Raw genomic sequence first — 18,351 nt, 5'->3', positions numbered from 1 at the left:
ATTAAAAACAAGCATTAGTTTGAAAATTTTCCTTGAAGATTTAATGCGGGTATAACATTTAGTATCTTTCCTTACTTACTGAGCTTGCATATAGGGACTGAGCCATATAAAAGTTGTTGGTGCTCACCTGCGTAGATTTCAATTCCTTCATTCGTAAAAATCATGCTATATGGTATTCTTCTTATGGCAGAGAACCATAGTTTGCTTCTCAGGGTATGATGAGTACTTCTTGTCCACCTGCCATAGGGGAAAAGAAGACGGTATCAGAAAAGTAGTCCATATAAACGGCTGTCTTTCTACTATGCGTGGTTTGTAAGAATATTTTACCTGATTACAACTGATTTTCACTGTCAACGTTTTTACCGGCCCTTGAAAATATGGTACCATAGTGTTTTCATTATCATATATATATATATATATATATATACATAACATTTTCAGTCTGTCTCTGATAGAAGTAAAAAAACAATCTGCAGGGTAGAAAAAAAACGAACTATCGTAATTTCCGCATGCATTCAATTTTTCCGATAAGTGGCTTCCATCATGCAAGACATTAAGGCTTATAACAAACCCTATGAATAGCGTTCCATTCCATTCAAGTAAGGGAGAGTACACCTTTTGACGGGTCTATTTAAGCTAAATCAAAAGATAGCCCTTTAAGTGCACAATATAACTTGTTTATAATATCTCATCTATACTGGCAGGATTGAGCCCTAGAGGATGGCTAAAGATACAGGCATTGAAACGTAAAAATGGATGGTGCAGGTTAACAGGTCGGTTCTCGCTCCTGTCCTGACTTCGTTTAAATCGTCGAAATTAGTTGTGAAGCAAAGCTTTGTAGCTATATCAATGTCATTCAGCGTCGGAAATTTCAGAACATGATTTATGTCGCCGACAGCCTGCGCGACGTGATTGGCGTTGAAAGTACGGGAGTTTGGAAAATAGATAATACTAGCCAGGCCCCCTCTCGTAGTATCCTTGTTTTAGCTTACATGTTATCCAACAGATGACGTCGATGTGCCTTCTAAAGCAGCGAGCATATTCCTCGTACGGGAATTATGCAAATGGAGTGCTATGCTGGACGGCGACAAGGGTATTAGTCGAATGGTTGTATTGTATTGTGCTTGACCGCACGTGACTTAGAAAGACGCCACTAGTGGGTCTAATATATGCAGTTGCATTCATGTATAGAAAAGCGACTTCATGCATCTCTGAGAACGCCAAATTCGAACGTATTTCATAAGGGATTTTAGTAATTATGGGCACGTTTTGAGACGACTTCGAAAAGCAGCGAGAAGGGCTGTTTCGACAAATGATGGCATAATCCAAATGTTTCGATCTTCGTATCGCCAGTACTTCTGGTTTAGCACTCTCTCAGTGGTTTTCTATGCGCTCGTGCACTTCGCGAAGCAAATGAAATCGACAATTAGTAGCTTTTGTCTATATTGATGTCTATTCGTTGATCTTCGCTTTATGAATGAAGTTTTTCCTCCAAATGTTCCAGATATTTCCAAATATCCACAAGGTCGTTTTCGTACTGATGACAGCCTGTTTTTGCCAGCTGATTTACAATTAATTAGCGAAACCTCGTAAGGATGACCTTAAAATTCCGAACTTTCTCTACCCATTAGAGCACATATGTATTTGCGAACTTATCAAACTTTTTCATACGCTTGCAATTAGAATCTATGTTGAATTAATGTCAAAACCCGTGTGAATCACATCTGAAACGACAGGAACTTACACATGGCGTGCGCAGACTATGGAAATCAAAGAACACCGAGAACTGTGATGCAAAGGGTGATTCTTTTTTTTTAGCTCATATCGTTTAAAAGGTCGCTGTTCTCGCAAAAGGTTTACGGCTTTCAAATCAACCTTTACGGAATTAGTAAACTTCGAAGTACTTCTACAAGTCATACCTCATGGATGTTTTTAGTGACATATAAATACACAATTTGTAGAACGAATATTGTAGGTGCTAGCATTTTTCCAGGATAAAAGTTCCTATTTAAACCCGGTTCTCCGCCCTATTTGTCTCGTATTTTTAATGACATTACTTCAGTGGAAGGCTCCACGATTATATAGCTAAAGAGGTCTTTACAGTAGATAATTTTTCAGGGTGTTTCTTTAATACATTACCTGTTTATCGTTGACGTCCCTTGAATGTGCGTTGTTCGCTTAATCAGGTTTGTGCGTTCTTGCCTTACAGGTTATGTCCGAAAAGGTAGAGAACTTGGCACGGGACATCTACGCGGAATTCAAGCGAATGATGGACAGGTATGATCAAGACGTTGTCAAGGATCTCATGCCCTTGGTGGTTAACGTCCTGGAGAGCCTAGATCTGGCCGGCATTGAAAACCAGGAACATCAGGTTAGTACTTTATCCACTTTTATCTAAGCTAATTAAGAGAAATCCACATCTAATATCATAAGTGTATATTTATGGTGTGCATTATTGAAAGGACCAGCCTATGCTAACACTATATGCAGGTATAAATTATCAGAAGTACAGGTCAACTAAAAAGTTCGCCAATCATAGTAAACTCAGCGTACGGAGTTTAAAGCTGTCTGGAAATGGTCTCACAAGTTACAAGCCTCGCCGTGCTCGGGTCAACCTGACGATTCATGTGATTCGAATGCGCATGTTTTGTTATAGGTCGAGCTCGAATTAGTGAAAGAGGACCACGAGCAGCTGGTGACGCAGTATGAACGTGAGAAGTGTCATCGAAAAAATGCCGAACAACGACTTCTCGAGGTGGAGTTCTCTAACGATGAAGAACGAAATGAACTGCAGTCTAAGGTTGGCGTGACCACCTTCCCGTGTTCAAAAATTCCTTTTTCTGCCTACTATGAAAATATAGTTACCCTATCTGTCGATCTGAATCTTTCAGAAACTTAAAATTATAAAAATACTAGCTGCTAGTGCATAACAACTATAAAGGACTTTCATTGCCTGTTGCAGGTCGAAAGTCTCGAAAGCATTGTTCGTATGCTTGAAATGAAGGCCAAAAATTCAGCGGATCACGCCTCGCGACTTGAGGATAAAGAAAACGAAATGAAAAAAGAGTATGCCAAACTTCATGAACGCTACACCGAGCTGTTTAAGACCCATTTTGACTATGTTGAGAAAACAAAAATTCTCTTTGGAGCTAGCCAAAATGCCAAACAAGGACAGGGCCAAACGATGCCCACGACACCTGTCGAAGCTTCCAGGTACTATTAATTCATATGTATCGATGAATTCTAATCGAAATATTTTCGAACTATCATCTTACTTCGAAACTTAATCTTTTAAATTAAATTAAATTAAAGGGCCAATTCACTTTGTTTATAATTTATAATAATAATATAGTCCACAGCAAAGGGCTGAGCAACCAGACGTTGCTTCAAGTGTATAAGATGACTGAGTATTTATTAACATGACTGCGTACCATCGTCGCTGTTGTCTTTGTTTATCTAATGCTGTAGCTAATAATATTTGTGCCTTCTGGCTCGTGTGTCTGTTTACAGTCGACTAGCAAAAGTAAGTGCTGATATCCGATCGCCGGAGGAGTTGCACAAGGGTTGGAAACTTGAACAATTTTCCCCGGACAAAGATCTGTCAATGAGCGAAGCTCTTAGTCAACCATCTGAAACAACCATGGTAATTAAAAATGCGGTATAGCAATACTATAGGCATATTATACATCGTTAATGAGCCATTGTTTAAATATGTATGTATAAGGAATTAAGTTATTTCTACTTCTTATTCGTACTTCGAAATATGCACCATTTACTCAAAGAAACTTTTTGCCGTTCAGTACACGGTACACAACGTAATGAAAAGTCCATTTTCGTACCACTTAATGTCAAGCGGTGTATAATCAACAATGTAAATAAATAAAAAATCGATCAGCGGTTTAATTAAGTTGTAAGTTTATGGCTTCATAATCTATAAAACTAAACAGGTTGAACCAATTCAAGACAAGACACGGGTACGGCGGCCAAACACTCTTTATCAGGAGTGCAAATTTGCCGACAAAGAAGATCAGCGGAATAATGGAAAACAGAATTCAGCAGCTCCAACGGACGAAGACGCTTTCGATGCTGGCGCAGGTCTGTATCGGCTATCTGTATACGAATAAGATATATGAAAAGAATCGGTAGTTCAGAAGGTTCCAAACGATTTCATATATTGTTTTGTTTGAACGTTCTGAAAGTAATTTTATTACAATATAGTTTTGAAATATTGTAGTGAAATTTTTATAATACATGTTTTTTTTTCCATAAACTATTCGCTTTATTTGCTATTAACAGAACTCAGTGTATACGATTATGTTATTTCTATGCATATGTTGATCGAGCTTGTAAGGTGGGTTCGAAGTTCCTGCCTCTTATAGCCAAATATAAAGGAAATTATCTTAAACTTCAACTATTCTTTTCAGATTTGCGGCATGAACCTAAGTTAGTATTGCTATCATTTCCTTATCATATTCTTAGCGATCCCAGTTCGACATTCACATTGAGTTTTAGAACATTATCATGGTTATCTTTGAGCTTCTGAGATTCTATGTGAGCCGAGTCTGACCTATGTGACACATTAGTGAACTCCATTCGAATAAAGTCTATTATTATTTTCTCATTACTCACGCTACGGTTCGATCAAGGGTCTGTTTTCCCTTATTAGTCGTCAACTCTTGCGAGAATACGCGCCAAATGGGTGTCTCACTTTTTTTTTTCGACTTCAGACAGTGTAAACGTTACCACGCTGCTACGCATGGCGAGCAAGTGACAAATAACATGAGCTTATACTCAAGTTCTATGTGATTCGATACAGTGTTACCTGTTGTATTGTTTTGGGTAAATACGTTATATGCGTTTGCAATCTAAGCAATGGTCTCCGATGTTGAATCAATTGTCTTGCATTCTTATGCCAATTTTTTTTTTTTAGTAACAATAACTAAAAAGCAGCCTCCTCAATATGATAGTCCAGTCCAATATTTTCATGCAGATTACCTTTTAGATCCCGAATAATGCAACTGGTTTGAAGCTGGAATGGTCTAGCTACTTGATTGAACCAACACTTGAATCAATTTTTATCCTGTTTGTTGGACGCTGCTTCACGTGTAGGAGCTGTAGTCGACCCGGCAGAATTTGCCTCATCAGGTTTGTCAGCTTTATATATAGTTCGATGACAAATTTGTGCATTTTTAGCACGCAGTTATCAGAGGAGATCAACAGAGCAGGATGTGATACGCATAATATTATACACGAATCAACAACTTGTTTATTCGAAGAATATTTTGTTTGGCAGTATATAATACGTGGTGCGAGAGCACTACATTTTTTGTTCGTGCGAACGGCCCCGACGCTTGCTTAGTGACCCGCTATTTGCAATATGTGGGCAACGCTCTTCCTAGAGACTGATCAGCTTCTATTTTTAGCCTGCTCTGCAATAAATTTTTTTTGACAAAAAAGATTAAAGGGAAAAATGGATGGCGTCTGCTAGTCCTGTTATTATATGAATGAATACCTAAGGCACGAGATGACCTTATGAATGAAAAGTTTCGTTGTTACCTAATTCTGCCAGTGGATTGCTCGGTAGAAAGATCGCACCGTAAATACAAAGAATTAAAATGTGTTTTTATTTCATCATGTACATGGTGTAGTATAGTCGATAGCAGTAGGCTTGATACCATAAAACTAGATAGTGTTTAACAATTCGGTAGAAAAAATACCTAACTTACTGATAGTGGAACTACTCTTTTTCTCGATTGGAGTGAACGAAAATCTTTGGACTTGATGATAGAACGCGTAAAATCAGCTTTTCGGTCTTTGGTTCGTAGTTCGCAGTTGATTCGCAAAAAGCGGCTATCCATTCCACTGCCATTATATGTGAAAGATAAGTAGAACTGATTTCGAAAATGCCTCATTACAGTGAGCGACAATATCTTCGGAATGGGTAAAGAGGTAGAAAACATCATTCTCGAGAACATTGAGCTGCTAGCAACAAAGTGAGTTTGATTCCGTATGTAGCATTTTACAAAATTACATTTTCTCTAATTTCTGTCGGGCTTCAAATGCATACGTCACCCATACTTGAATTACTGATAAGGCTGACAAGGCAATCTCGTAACGTAACATTAGTAACATAATAGGATTACAGTATTCACGAACCTTAAAGTATGGCCTTATAAGAGGTATTGTATATGGGTAAAACGATCTTTTGGGCTAACTTTATTTATTCGGATACACAGATGCTATACAATAAATGTCGACAGCGGTATAATAATTTGCAACTGTATTATTTATTGCATGTTAGAAATTACGTTGAATGGAAAATATGGATGATCAGAGAAACCGGCCACATGCTGCAATTAATCAACGATATTTCCCTATCAAGTATTGATATATTTTTTAAAATTCATTTGATGCAAATAGTCAATAATGCTTGTTATATATCGCGGTCCTTTAAAATATCACAGAGAGCAAAGCATTAGTGCTGGACTGATGAAAAATGTATTGTTTTCATTTCCGTCCAGGAACGCCTTAAATATTGTTAAGGACGATCTGATTGCACGGGTTGACCAGCTGACATCGGAGAAGGACGTATGCGAGGAACGATTGCGCCAAACCGAGTCACAACGAGATGCTGCCCGCGAACGAGTCGAAGCTCTCGAAACAGAGATCAAAAGGCTTAAGGTATGCTTTTTTGCACTTACAATTAGCTGAGAAATGTGGCCTGGATCAGCCATCTCATGGAACACCTGGCCTAAATGTGGCAAATCATTTTTGAGCACTAGCCTTTGCTTATTGTCCAAAATACGTAATTTTCCAACACTGATAGAAAACAAAGGAAATAATGGACAATGACTGATTATCAACTAAATTCTCATAGTTACCAAACGAAGCAAGACGACATGCAAATATTGAAATGAATACTAGTTTACTCGCGTTAAGCGGGAAATGATTTACTGGTATGAAATACCGCTTAACTACCGATACAGATTTTGTGATTTCAATTCAATGTTCGAGCCAATGTTACTTTTTTGTTTTGCAAACACATTGACAAGGATAAGTGTTATAATTAGATTCATTCATAAGCCGCGATCAGTGTCCTCCACACAATTTTACATCTAAAAATAATAATAGATCTACGTTGATAAAGTCACCTTGATAAAGGTTTACCACTATTTTAGTCGAAAACGACTAATGTAGATTGGACGTAAATTGTATACACGCACCGTGTGCTTATTATAAACGAACTGATAGCTCATTTCAGATATAAAAGCAACAATACTCATGTTATTTTAGGAGGAGGCCGACAGACTGGCACTAGAGCGGGAACAGGGTGACACGGCCGTACCGATGTCACAGAGAAAGCGATTTACTCGGGTCGAAATGGCACGAGTGCTTATGGAGCGTAACCAGTATAAGGAGAAGCTTATGGAGTTGCAAGACGCCGTTCGCTGGTCAGAGACCCTGAAAGCAACAAAGCTAACAGAAGGGTCAGCTTTTGACAAACCACACACCGGCGGAGGCGGGATTTTCAAATTGTACGTTCATTCTCTACAAGAATTGTATCCTTAGAGTCTATTTATGGACCACAAAAACGGTAAATAGAGGATACAAATATTACATCTGAGTCAACCTAATTCAGGGTCTGGATGTCAAACCTACGTTAGTTCCTTTCCTACTAGTATAAGCGTTCTTTCATATCTCTGAAGTTTGCAAGGGATTAGAAGTCAACGCTGCATGTGAAGCGAATTAGTTTCCGTCTCCAGTATCTAATATAATATTAGCTTCAAAGGCTTGTCAGAGGGAAAAAATTATGCTTCCATAGGATCCTTGCTAATAATATATGTTACTGCCAAGAAATGTAACAAAATTAATATTAAAAAATGTGTTCAAATTGAAATAATGTTCTTCCTTGTTTTAATGCTAACACACTGGACTCCAGCCCGAAGTAAGTTCTTATAAGGTCTTGTGCTCCTCGCCTGAGTTCTCATGTGTTGTTTCGTAAAGTGACAGTAAACTTGTGAAAAGCCACTTCGCGTTTGTTCTTTAGCTTGGAACTATTGAATCTCGGGTATATTTTTTCCGTGCATGGTATTCTGCACTCTAAATTTATTGCTCTCTTAAGGTTATAATTCTTTATATCTATCCTTTGACTCGTTGGACGTAATATCGGTTGTTTAAGCCAATTCTATTACATACATTTAGTGTTGCACATGCCTTGTGTACCTAGGCTCCTAAGGGTAATGCCAAATAAGTATAAACTAAGTTGCCAAAAATAAGAACATTCAATACAGTAACCTTTGAATTTACGTATGCTACTTGAGTACGGTTATTTTACTAATAATGATGTTTTTTAATAGCTTGCAACATTAGGCTGTCATTAACTTGCACGATTTTTATTCTAATGTAACTTGCATTTGCATCGCAAATCAATTAAAGATGCTGTATGTAAGTGTTTGAGGGATACATATCGTTACCACTTTTTTTTGTCTTAAAATAATCGATTCTTTTTTAATGCCTTCCTGTTATATGTGCTCTCTAGATTAAGGCGTGAAGTTGGTTATTTTAGAGCTTCTGATGATGCTTTGTGTTCCTCAAAATGGCTCACTCAATATTGGCGGGAAGGTTCGTCCTCCTGACATGACGTTCTTATTAAACCCTTTACCTCATATGTTTCTATAGCTTTAGCAATTTGTTCGCATCGGACAAAGGCAAAACGCCAACGGCGCCGTTGGGTCCTGGGAGTACAGCTTCGAAGGACCGAGAGCCAAGGACGAAAGCGTCACTGCAAAACATCCGATTGCGCGATGGAATCTCGGAGCGCAAAGCTAAGGAGCGAAGAGATCAGCTCAAAAAAGTGAAAGGTAGCAAGTATTTGTTGCTATCGTAATTCGCTTTCAGTTTTCTGTCCATGGCGTAATAGATAGTTCCCCGAACGGTAATATTTGGACCATCTGATGTAAGGATAATGACAGTTGGCCACGATCGGCTGTTCCGACTAAAAAATTTAAGCGTTATCAATAAATATTATTCTGCAGTTTGGTGCAGTTGAAAGTTTATCCAAATTTTATTTGCTATGGCTTTCATGTCCATATTGCTAATATTGTTATTTTATGCTAGTGGACGGTTGTATGCTAACGGGTATGAATTTTGCTATTCATTTGCTTTGTCAGCCCATGTAGCCAAGGATGATATCGGACGGGTACAAGCATACGGCTGGTCCTTGCCAACAGCCAACGGACAGAGTCCCCTACAAAGTGTACCGGTACCAGTTTTCTGTCGACCCCTTGATCAGAATGATCCTAATCCTCAGCTCAAGGTAGTTCATCATCGCTTTTCATGCGTATACGCATATGCTTCGAACTCGTTCGTCGAAAAAAATCACGAGATTAAATATGTATATATAGACCCGTTAGCTAGGCTAGATAGAGCATCTAATACAAAACCAGACTTACCTACCCCTGAGCTTACTCTTACACGATACAATCCCTAGATATGTCAATATACTTGTACATTTGTATATATTCTACATAGTGAACGTCTTAAACGAAGTTGACATTGCGTATTTCATGCTTCGAATGTTTTTTCTACGTTTTGGATATTGTGAGGAGAAAATATATGGATATAATTTTATCTTATGAAGCTTCACGTGCTCACATGCCCATCCAAAAACGTCCTTATCACTTATTATCCAGAAAACATTCAGGGCTAAAAGCTGTCGTTAGATACATGTCATAACAATTATCTATTATAGGTATGGTGCGCATCAGGTGTTCATCTTCCACAGTCAGCGATGCCACGAGAACAGTTGCAGGACTCCGGGGCTCAGACGGGCAGCCAGCTGGCTGAGATGACACTGTCGTCACTTGTCTGGATCTGCTCCGGAGTGCAAAGTCGCTTCTCCCAGGTGAACTCTCACATTTTCATAACTTAGTTGTTGTCCCTAGTTGAAGTTTGAAGTGGTCTATATTGTTACGTATAAAGATGTGCTTTCACTATCCATCACGAGAAAATACTTGGTTTTTTTCTTTACCATTCTGACTTCAGGTTTCAGTTATAGATGCGAACAATCCGGCGGAAGTGCTAGAGACATTCAGGATTGGCACAAGTCTCATTCTGTGCATACAAAGCGTGCCTGGCGTCCGCGAGGATGGTTAGTATAAGTTAATGCTGGTTAAAAAAGCTGGACAATGATATTAACTGAATTTTCTTTCGTCGAGTTCGTTGATCCTAGCCCACTGCCTATGCAAAATCATCGAATTTTAGCGGAAATTTCCCGAAAAATCTCTGCCTTCACCTGTCGATAGCCTCTTAACCATTGGGAAAACTTTATCAGTCAAATTAATCTAGTTTAACATTTTTTTTCCCTCAGATTTTATTTGCAATGAGGCCTATTTATCAGCTTGCATTAACGTGGAAAATAAGTCCAATGAAAGCGGAATAATGACCAAGGCAGAGCCCGGTTTAAACGCCGTATCTGAAATGGTCCGGGAACATAATGCAGATCGACCGGGTTTTAAAGGTGGAGACGCGGAAACCAGAGGCGTTTACCCCAATGCAACCCTTGGTGCTGACCAGGAGTATCTAGCGCCAGCACAACGGGAAGGAGCCAGTGTGGTCGACGTCCCTTCACCGGAAACGGAGGCCGGCGTAGAGCCTCTACCACATGACCCTCCTCAGCAAGCTGCCAGGCCACAAACGACTGGCTCTGCACCAATAACACCAGAAAAGATGTCAACCCAACTTCCGACCATGTGGATGGGAGCACAAAATGGCTACCTTTACGTACATAGCTCAAAAGCAGACTGGAGCACATGCATTCTTAAGGTATAACACTGGCATACTTCAAATCGCTGACGAGGTTACACTGATAGAGCGGTCAAAAAATTCGTGAAAAAGGTCATTTGATATTTTTTTTTACTCTAGTTTTGATTATACTCTGCTATCCTGCTAATTTCACACATATAATACGAAGACATTCGAAATTATTCAGTGACCTTTTTCGAACTGTATAATACATTTGGAGTATGTTTATCATTATGTGATTTATATATTTATTGAAACGCCAACAGCTGTATTAGAATCGGGCGCACGGTGAGTGCCAAAGAATTATAGGGACGAGATCCTAAAGACCTTTGAATCTTTACTCACCTGCACAGGTAGCATAGTATATGCTGATACTGCAATCGAATTAAGTGACCCCTCAGTTACACAATTATTTTTAGGTTAACGAGTAAGGCTACTTAAAACAAGGTATGTTAATTGCATTTTAGTTTAAACTTTCGGACTGTGTCCTATCGATCGTTCACCACCGGGGACGGGTATTTTGCTCGTTGGCAAATGGCCGGTTGGCTATATTTCATCGGGATCCAGTGACACGGGAATTTAGCGCAAGTCATTTTAGAGAAATTGTGGTGTCTCCAGAACCCGAAAAGCACTCGTTACATTGTGTTGGGGTCGTTCTCGACACGAAGATTTGGTGCGGCTATCGGAATACGATGGCAGTGCTGGACGCCCAGACGCTGGATATGGAAACGCGTTTCAGTGTTCACCCTCGCAAGGACAGCCAGGTTCGTAAAATGGCGTCGGCTAGCGAGGGAGTCTGGATCACGATACGCTTAGACTCGACCTTCCGACTGTACCACGCGCGGACGCATCAACATTTACAGGTGACATTCGGACATCTTGTCTAACCGATTCATTAACGGTGTTTCTACTCAAAATTTGCTGTTAACCTTTGCCTAGGTGACGACTTTTAAATATTACTTATTTCTAAATATTGATAGCTTTTCAGCATTCGGGGATTATCCTCTAGTTTCAACCCTTCTACCATTGTGAACATCAAATCATTTGTGTCACAGCTAGCACAACCTAATATGTAGTTAGCCGTTTTACTAGTCGATGATAGAAAATGAACTCCATATGCGATTTCCTTATCTCGTCTGTTCCAGGACGTTGACATTGAGCCCATGATTAGCCGGATGATCGGCGCAGGCAAACTGGGATTCTCATTTGTGCGTATAACTTGTATTGGCATCACGTGCAATCGCCTATGGATAGGCACAGGCAACGGTGTTATTCTGAGTTTACCTTTGCTCGCTACGTCGAGTCAGAGCAATTCTTCAGCGAAGACGACGTTGAAAAAGTTAACCTCAACACAGTCTCTACCGGATGCCGCAGCCGGGCCAACTGGGTTTGAGGAAACGGCGACGACGACCGCCGCGGACGCTGAAGGTGGACCTTATTCGTTAGGGGCAACGAATCCGATTTCGCCCGTGGCGGAACAACCTGTCCGCTTCGTACCGCCATCGCTGCCTGGCTCCTGTTTGCGCGTGGACGATCTCTCCATTCCGTATTGCAACATCACGCAGGCACAGTTGTCATTCCACGGCCACAAAGATAGCGTACGTTTCATTTTGGGTGTACCGGGAACTGGTGGGATGATATCCACTACGTCGCCAGCCGCGGTCAATCAGGAGGGTGGCACGACGCCGCCGGCAAGGTAACGGGAGAGCATGTCTATTATCTAGTATAAGTGAAAAAACAACAATTAGTGAAGACGAGTAGTCGGAACGAATATATTAGTGAAAGAAATATATATACAGGGTAAGCCGAAAACTTTTTGACAATTTGAAAAGTTTGTATGGGTGATCGCTGCGAACAGAGGATTGTTGTTTGTTTTAACTAGTAATGTTTGCTTTTGTACGATAAGAAATAGCTATAATTAAATTAACTAAACAGTATAATTTCCTTGTTTCATCTTTCTGTGAACGATGCATGGCCAATCTCATTGTTTCGGCCAGTCCCTTTGTCATTTTTATCGTTGCACAGCGTTTATCCCAGCGTATCGCTGCGCCATCCCGACCTGTTAACGTTTCCTACCCTGTCCACCAGCTTTCCAAGTTTTTAATATAAGCCAATTTTACTTCGTTTGCCAGGTGTATGTTTGTCTTGAGCGGTGGTGAGGGCTATGTCGACCTTCGCATGGATGAGGAAAATGTAGGAAGCGAATCGCTGTCAGACAAGTCAGACCTCAGCCACCTAATCGTATGGGAAGTAGCTCTGTAGCTGGTGTTATCGGAAATAATAGTTTACAGATAACACCTTTAGCCGCGCAAGCGGGAGTGCCTGACCACAACGCGGTAAGGCTTCGTAAGCGCGCGAGGAGAAAATACAGTGACTTCGCTGAAGTTTTATTTATCTTCCCACACGACTCAGTGTGGCTACTATGTGAGAAAGTTAATATTTTGCAGTTGGTGTAGTTTCAGTGAGGTATTGCGAAACCACGCCTCAGATTCAATACTGAAAAAGATGGCACAGCATGACCAAGCGGGAGGATATCGTAGCTCTACACAGCAGCAAAATGGCGTGTCTAAGACAAATTTAAATTATACACGAAAACCAGTTGTAACGAAGTGGAGTCGTAGAGGAGATTAAGTTCATGGCTGGCCTACTATATCGCAGTTTGAGGAAACATGGAGACGACACTTGCGGCATGTTCCAAAGAGCCTATTTATTTGAGGCGGTAAGGACGTTTGTGTCCAAAATCGCTCTTTCTGGTAGTGTTGACAAGAAGGGCGCACGCATAGGAATCAAAGTATGTCCCTGTGTACGTCCCCAACAAGCTCTACAGATACTATGTTGCGGGACCCACCATAATGCTTACCACGTTTTGTGTGATTCATTGTTTTAAAATCCACGTATATATATATATATATATACATATATAAGATCTCCGTAATACGGAATATTACGGAGATCCCCCTTTCTGCATTGGCTGACGGTAAATATTATTTCTATTCCACTGATTCCGTGTTTAGTGTTAAGCACAAGTTCAGCTCACTTCATTGCAACAAAAACCGGACATAACCATTGTCCATCATCAACTATAGGGATGATTCTTTTCGCTTTCGCGTTTTTTTTTTGATGAAGTCATCAATTAACATTGAAACCGTATAATATTGAAAATTATGATTACCGTAAACTTTAATATTAACTGGAGTATTACTATCATCGTATTACATTACGATATTGCAGTTATTAAAAGATGGATAGGGATACTGCTTCTATTTATAAAAATAGGTCGTACCCTAGATTTAGTATCGTGTGGAGCTGTGACATATGTTAAATACAATAAATCAATAGATACAGAGTGAATGACTATAGGAAGGCGAATTTCCAAGGGTAATTTTAGAGTCTGTGTGCGAATATATTGCACTATTATACTGCAGCTGTGCCTGCCTGCCTGTCTGTCTGTGTGTTGATAACTCCACACATATTAACAACTATGAGTACCCATTTAAAGAGATAATATAATTATTTAAAGCTTCATTTAGACTGTTACAAGCGAATCCAGCGAAGTTTGAAATTGAATAACTTTTGAACTACACGCCGCTAGCAAACAAAATTTGATTAGTAATTAATCGAGTGTTCTAGGATTCTGTGAGTAGGAACCAGTCGAGTTTACTTTAGGAAAGAGAGGGAAGAATATCTTCTAGTTTCGAAAATCAATGCTCAGTGGTGAAGTTCTTGTTTCCCACAGCGCTGCGGAAATTCATTGAAGATTAATGAGAAAGAACATTAGACCAGGAGGCCTTACGCGAAAGAAGCACACTACGTAAATGATGCAGATATTTCAATAAAAAACATCTGAATATTGAAGGCCAGCAAGGAGGTGACCAGATTTCGGGGCGCGAAGAAAGGGAATGGACTGAAGCAACCAAGGGGCCTTTCCACAGAAATAGAGCTTGAAGCCAAAGCTCGCAATTCACATGTATCATGTTATAAAATGATAAACTAAACTATTGACAATGTGGAAACCGAGTAAAGAATTAGTCTCAGGTAAACGGACTTCCGGACAGTCGAAAATGTGTGTACTGTATTCCTCGTGCAATTTACGGAACCTGAACCAGCAAAAAAATCCGCTCACAGCATACGATTGCCACAGAATACACATCGCTCAACCTCTACCGCTAGTTCGGGAAAGAGCAGGCGTGAGAATGGCATAGGCCTAAAGAGGAACCGAGTTCAATACCAGTGTCGAGTGAGTTCGGACTAGAGATTCTACGAGTATTTGCAATGGGCATCAGAGGCGTCTACTACTATGGGGTAGCCGCTGAAAGTGAACTGAGCGCAACTAGCTATCTCAAGTTCCTCAGGATACTCATAAATTGTTGGCACGGCAATCGAAAGGGGGCAGTTTGGTTACTTGATAATGACGCTAGACTTAATCGCCATGCCTCAATTACTTTTTCGGACTAAACGAAAGAATATCCAATGTTGAATTATACCATTTTCTTCTTTCCGTTTAGGTTTGTGTGATTACACGGCTCTTCGCACCCTAGGAAGGGGGGGGGGGTAAAAAGACATATCCCACTATCGATTTACCTCAACAAGTTATAGATAGAGAAAACACATATGAGAATGCGACTGGTAGGTATATAGCTGTCCAGAGACGAAACAAGTATGTAAATAATAAAGGAGGATATCTCTTGTGAGTATTGCAAAATCATTCTAGCCCAACTAGTTCAAAAAGTGACCGGTTTTGAAGTCCGCCAAATTCGGTTGTAACAGCCTAATATAATTAACGGAGAAGAGCAACTAATATAATTGTGCGAGGAATAGTTGTGGCAGCAGCAGCAACAACAGGTGTGATTTAAGAACGTTTGCGTCAACATTCGTAGTAGTCTGACGCAACGTCGAAACGATTTCCGTGACGGATATTGTGACGGCGATGTGAACCTGCACTAGAGGCAACCTACGACGCGAACGTTTTGCGAAAAAAAAATCGACAAATACAATGCTACCAAATGTTGTAGGGGCTAAGCGGATTGTTTATTGTATTGTATAAGTTCGATTACTGTAGTTGCACTGTGACAAGTCGTTTTTTTTGTTTTTTTTTTTGATTTTTCATGTTCTTGTTGCTTTTTTAGCGTGTGGACGTACAAAGTGCATATTCTGATAATAAAAAGAGATAGGAAAAAAGTAGCTCGAAGAGTAACAAATGTCAGAAGACGTTTTAATTAGTCTCGTATTGTATTTTGTGCGTCTAATGTAAGGAAAAACAAATAAACAGGACTAGTCTTAAAGTTGAGTTGATGAGGGCTGAACATTACGAAAGATATACGTACTATATAATGTATGTTTAATCTGAGGCCGAGCATTAATTGGACTAGAGCACAAACAGTGGTGAAGGTTTACAGGCTGGGTAACAAAAAGATTTGTCATTTGGCTCCGCATGTTTTCGCTAGTTAAAAGACCGAATCAACTTTATGATGAATTGCTTGATTGCCACAAGACGCTGGGATGAACACACTCCGATTTCCGCATAAATTAAGGACCTTTATTATTAATTAAATCCAATAACGAGTCGTGGTTTAGTCTCTTCATTCAGGCGGTTCCTGACCTTATTTTGTGAAAGGCATGCATCTTTCGTTATTTTCGAAGAGTCGGCTATGCTTGTATCATCCTCCCAGACAAGATTGCCTTTTGTATGTATCAGAAATTGTAACGGTGACTACTCTAAGCCATGTGAAATAGTGCAGTGTATGAAAATAAATTTTCGTAAGTAGTAATTTCCTAATATTTCTTAAAACGAGTCATCAGCTTCTTAAAAAATCTTTGAAGTGCGCTTTGCAACTCCAGTCATTATAAATCGGCCTACCCTACCCTGATCGCCAATGCATCTTCAGCAAGAAAAGTAGACTTAGGTTGGTTTCAATATTAACTCACATAATGACCATGCTGGGTTCCTGATTAGTCGGGGGACACTATAGTACCGAGGGTTGGTCCTTTTTAATAGAATTAACTGAAAATTTTTATCTAAGATATATGTCTGTACATATACATGATTTCAAGGCCTTTTTAGCAAAGTGAATTTTGCCCGAAAGGCGTTGGTCGGCGCGCGCCCATCAGACTGCCTGGAAAACACTTCACGTACTAAATTTGGTACTGGTACTGCCCGTCTTATTTACGATTCGGCAAGAACCTTTTTGAAGTAGGCCTTTCATTATTTTCAACTCGTTCGAAGTAAGTCTCGTAATAGACATTTAAGAAAAGTTCAGGGTTTAAACGTCAAACTGCACGACTTCTGCACTTATTTTTGACGTTACCTCCAGGTCAAGTAATCGATGATGTTTAGCTGCAGAGCGCACGATTTCAAAAATAAAGGCAAACGAGTAAAAAACTTCTAGGTTACATGAAGTCCGAACTTCTCGCATTAAGCAAATGAGTTGGCAGTAGCTTTTATATAATATCCTCTATTTCAGTAGGCATATATAATGCAAAACTTCGCAGTGCTAATTAAATTAAAGAAGTTGACGACAGATACGGTTCTCTGTAGTGATCGAACAATTGAGGAAATCGAGGATCTTTTATCTAGCTGTAAATCGTCGCCTCGACTCATATAATTACCAAAAAATGTTATACGCTTATGCTGAAATTATGCATAGAAACACGCAAATGGAAGACTCACATACGTACGGGAGACACAATTCTCTCACAAAAGCTGGGGCAGTGTTTGAGCGTAGTTTAACATAAAAAATCAGAAACGATGGTGACGACGAAAAAAAAATCTATTTGTGCATATTACTAGTTAATGCTACAATAAAGAATTATCTATATTGTCATAGAACGAGTTCTTTTTGTTGCAAAAAGTGCCTGGTGATATTATGAGATTACAGCAGGCGTTTTTCAAAAATTCATTCGATTCATACTTCAGCACATTCGGCCTTGGCCAAACTGTAACACTTACATTCTGGAGCGCGAATATCTTGTCGCTAAACAATAATAATTATGAGCCTTGCACGTGATTGTACCATACGCCTATTGAAAAAATACAAACAGGCCGAAATCCAACAATCAGCCAACGGCCTGTCCGTCTTTGCTGGGTCCGGGACTATTTCGTGGTAAATCTTGGATAACCTCTGTTCCTCCTTCGATTCCTTTCAAACGCTACACTGCAGTAAAATTGGCTCCGCAAAGAGAACTCGTCAATGTCAAAACTACTTTCCCAGACAGTGTCCACACACAGCTACAAAATGAACAATCTATTAACCAAAGTTTTTATCTGTTAGTGTCTAGTACGATCTAACGTATTGTTAAAGAATGTTTTTGTTATTAAAGAATAGAAGTAGTCGTAATCCAATCTACTTGATGACGTAACTTTCTTTTATAGGAAAGGCTAGATAATGTTGCTTGAACGGATTGGGATCCGTTATTTTATATTATTTTGTCATATTAATAAATTACTCATAAATACGGAAGTGCACGTTTAATTGTAAGAATTCTAATTATACGTTCTCTAAGATTTAACTTTGTAGGAGCAATAAGTCTTTTTGCCATTCGTTTGCATGC

The 18,351-nt window shown here is 39.6% G+C and overlaps 1 protein-coding gene across 3 annotated transcripts in view; it reads left to right on the top strand.

Moving 5' to 3' along the window:
• Positions 1–17,629, top strand: part of LOC111261538 (C-Jun-amino-terminal kinase-interacting protein 4) — a 22,811-nt gene extending 5,182 nt beyond the window's left edge. For 2 of the 3 annotated variants that reach the window (XM_086968750.1, XM_086968749.1), the window contains exons 2-17: positions 2,210–2,371; positions 2,657–2,800; positions 2,963–3,213; positions 3,511–3,643; positions 3,948–4,095; positions 5,918–5,993; positions 6,522–6,681; positions 7,294–7,535; positions 8,680–8,861; positions 9,171–9,316; positions 9,752–9,904; positions 10,045–10,150; positions 10,370–10,824; positions 11,271–11,666; positions 11,949–12,499; positions 12,936–17,629. In XM_086968750.1, coding sequence (XP_086824876.1) covers positions 2,213–2,371; positions 2,657–2,800; positions 2,963–3,213; positions 3,511–3,643; positions 3,948–4,095; positions 5,918–5,993; positions 6,522–6,681; positions 7,294–7,535; positions 8,680–8,861; positions 9,171–9,316; positions 9,752–9,904; positions 10,045–10,150; positions 10,370–10,824; positions 11,271–11,666; positions 11,949–12,499; positions 12,936–13,065 — 3,432 coding nt within the window. In that variant the 5' untranslated portion in view covers positions 2,210–2,212 and the 3' untranslated portion in view covers positions 13,066–17,629. The remainder of the gene's footprint in view (positions 1–2,209; positions 2,372–2,656; positions 2,801–2,962; positions 3,214–3,510; positions 3,644–3,947; positions 4,096–5,917; positions 5,994–6,521; positions 6,682–7,293; positions 7,536–8,679; positions 8,862–9,170; positions 9,317–9,751; positions 9,905–10,044; positions 10,151–10,369; positions 10,825–11,270; positions 11,667–11,948; positions 12,500–12,935) is intronic. The other variant, XM_086968751.1, reaches the window with a different exon arrangement.
• The last annotated feature ends 722 nt before the right edge of the window (positions 17,630–18,351 follow it).

The sequence above is a fragment of the Varroa jacobsoni genome, unplaced genomic scaffold, assembly GCF_002532875.2.
Source record: "Varroa jacobsoni isolate VJ856 unplaced genomic scaffold, vjacob_1.0 scaffold_566, whole genome shotgun sequence".
Taxonomy (NCBI): domain Eukaryota; kingdom Metazoa; phylum Arthropoda; class Arachnida; order Mesostigmata; family Varroidae; genus Varroa; species Varroa jacobsoni.
The sequence above is the reverse complement of the archived record's forward strand: the minus strand, read 5'-3'. Positions and strand labels throughout refer to the sequence as shown.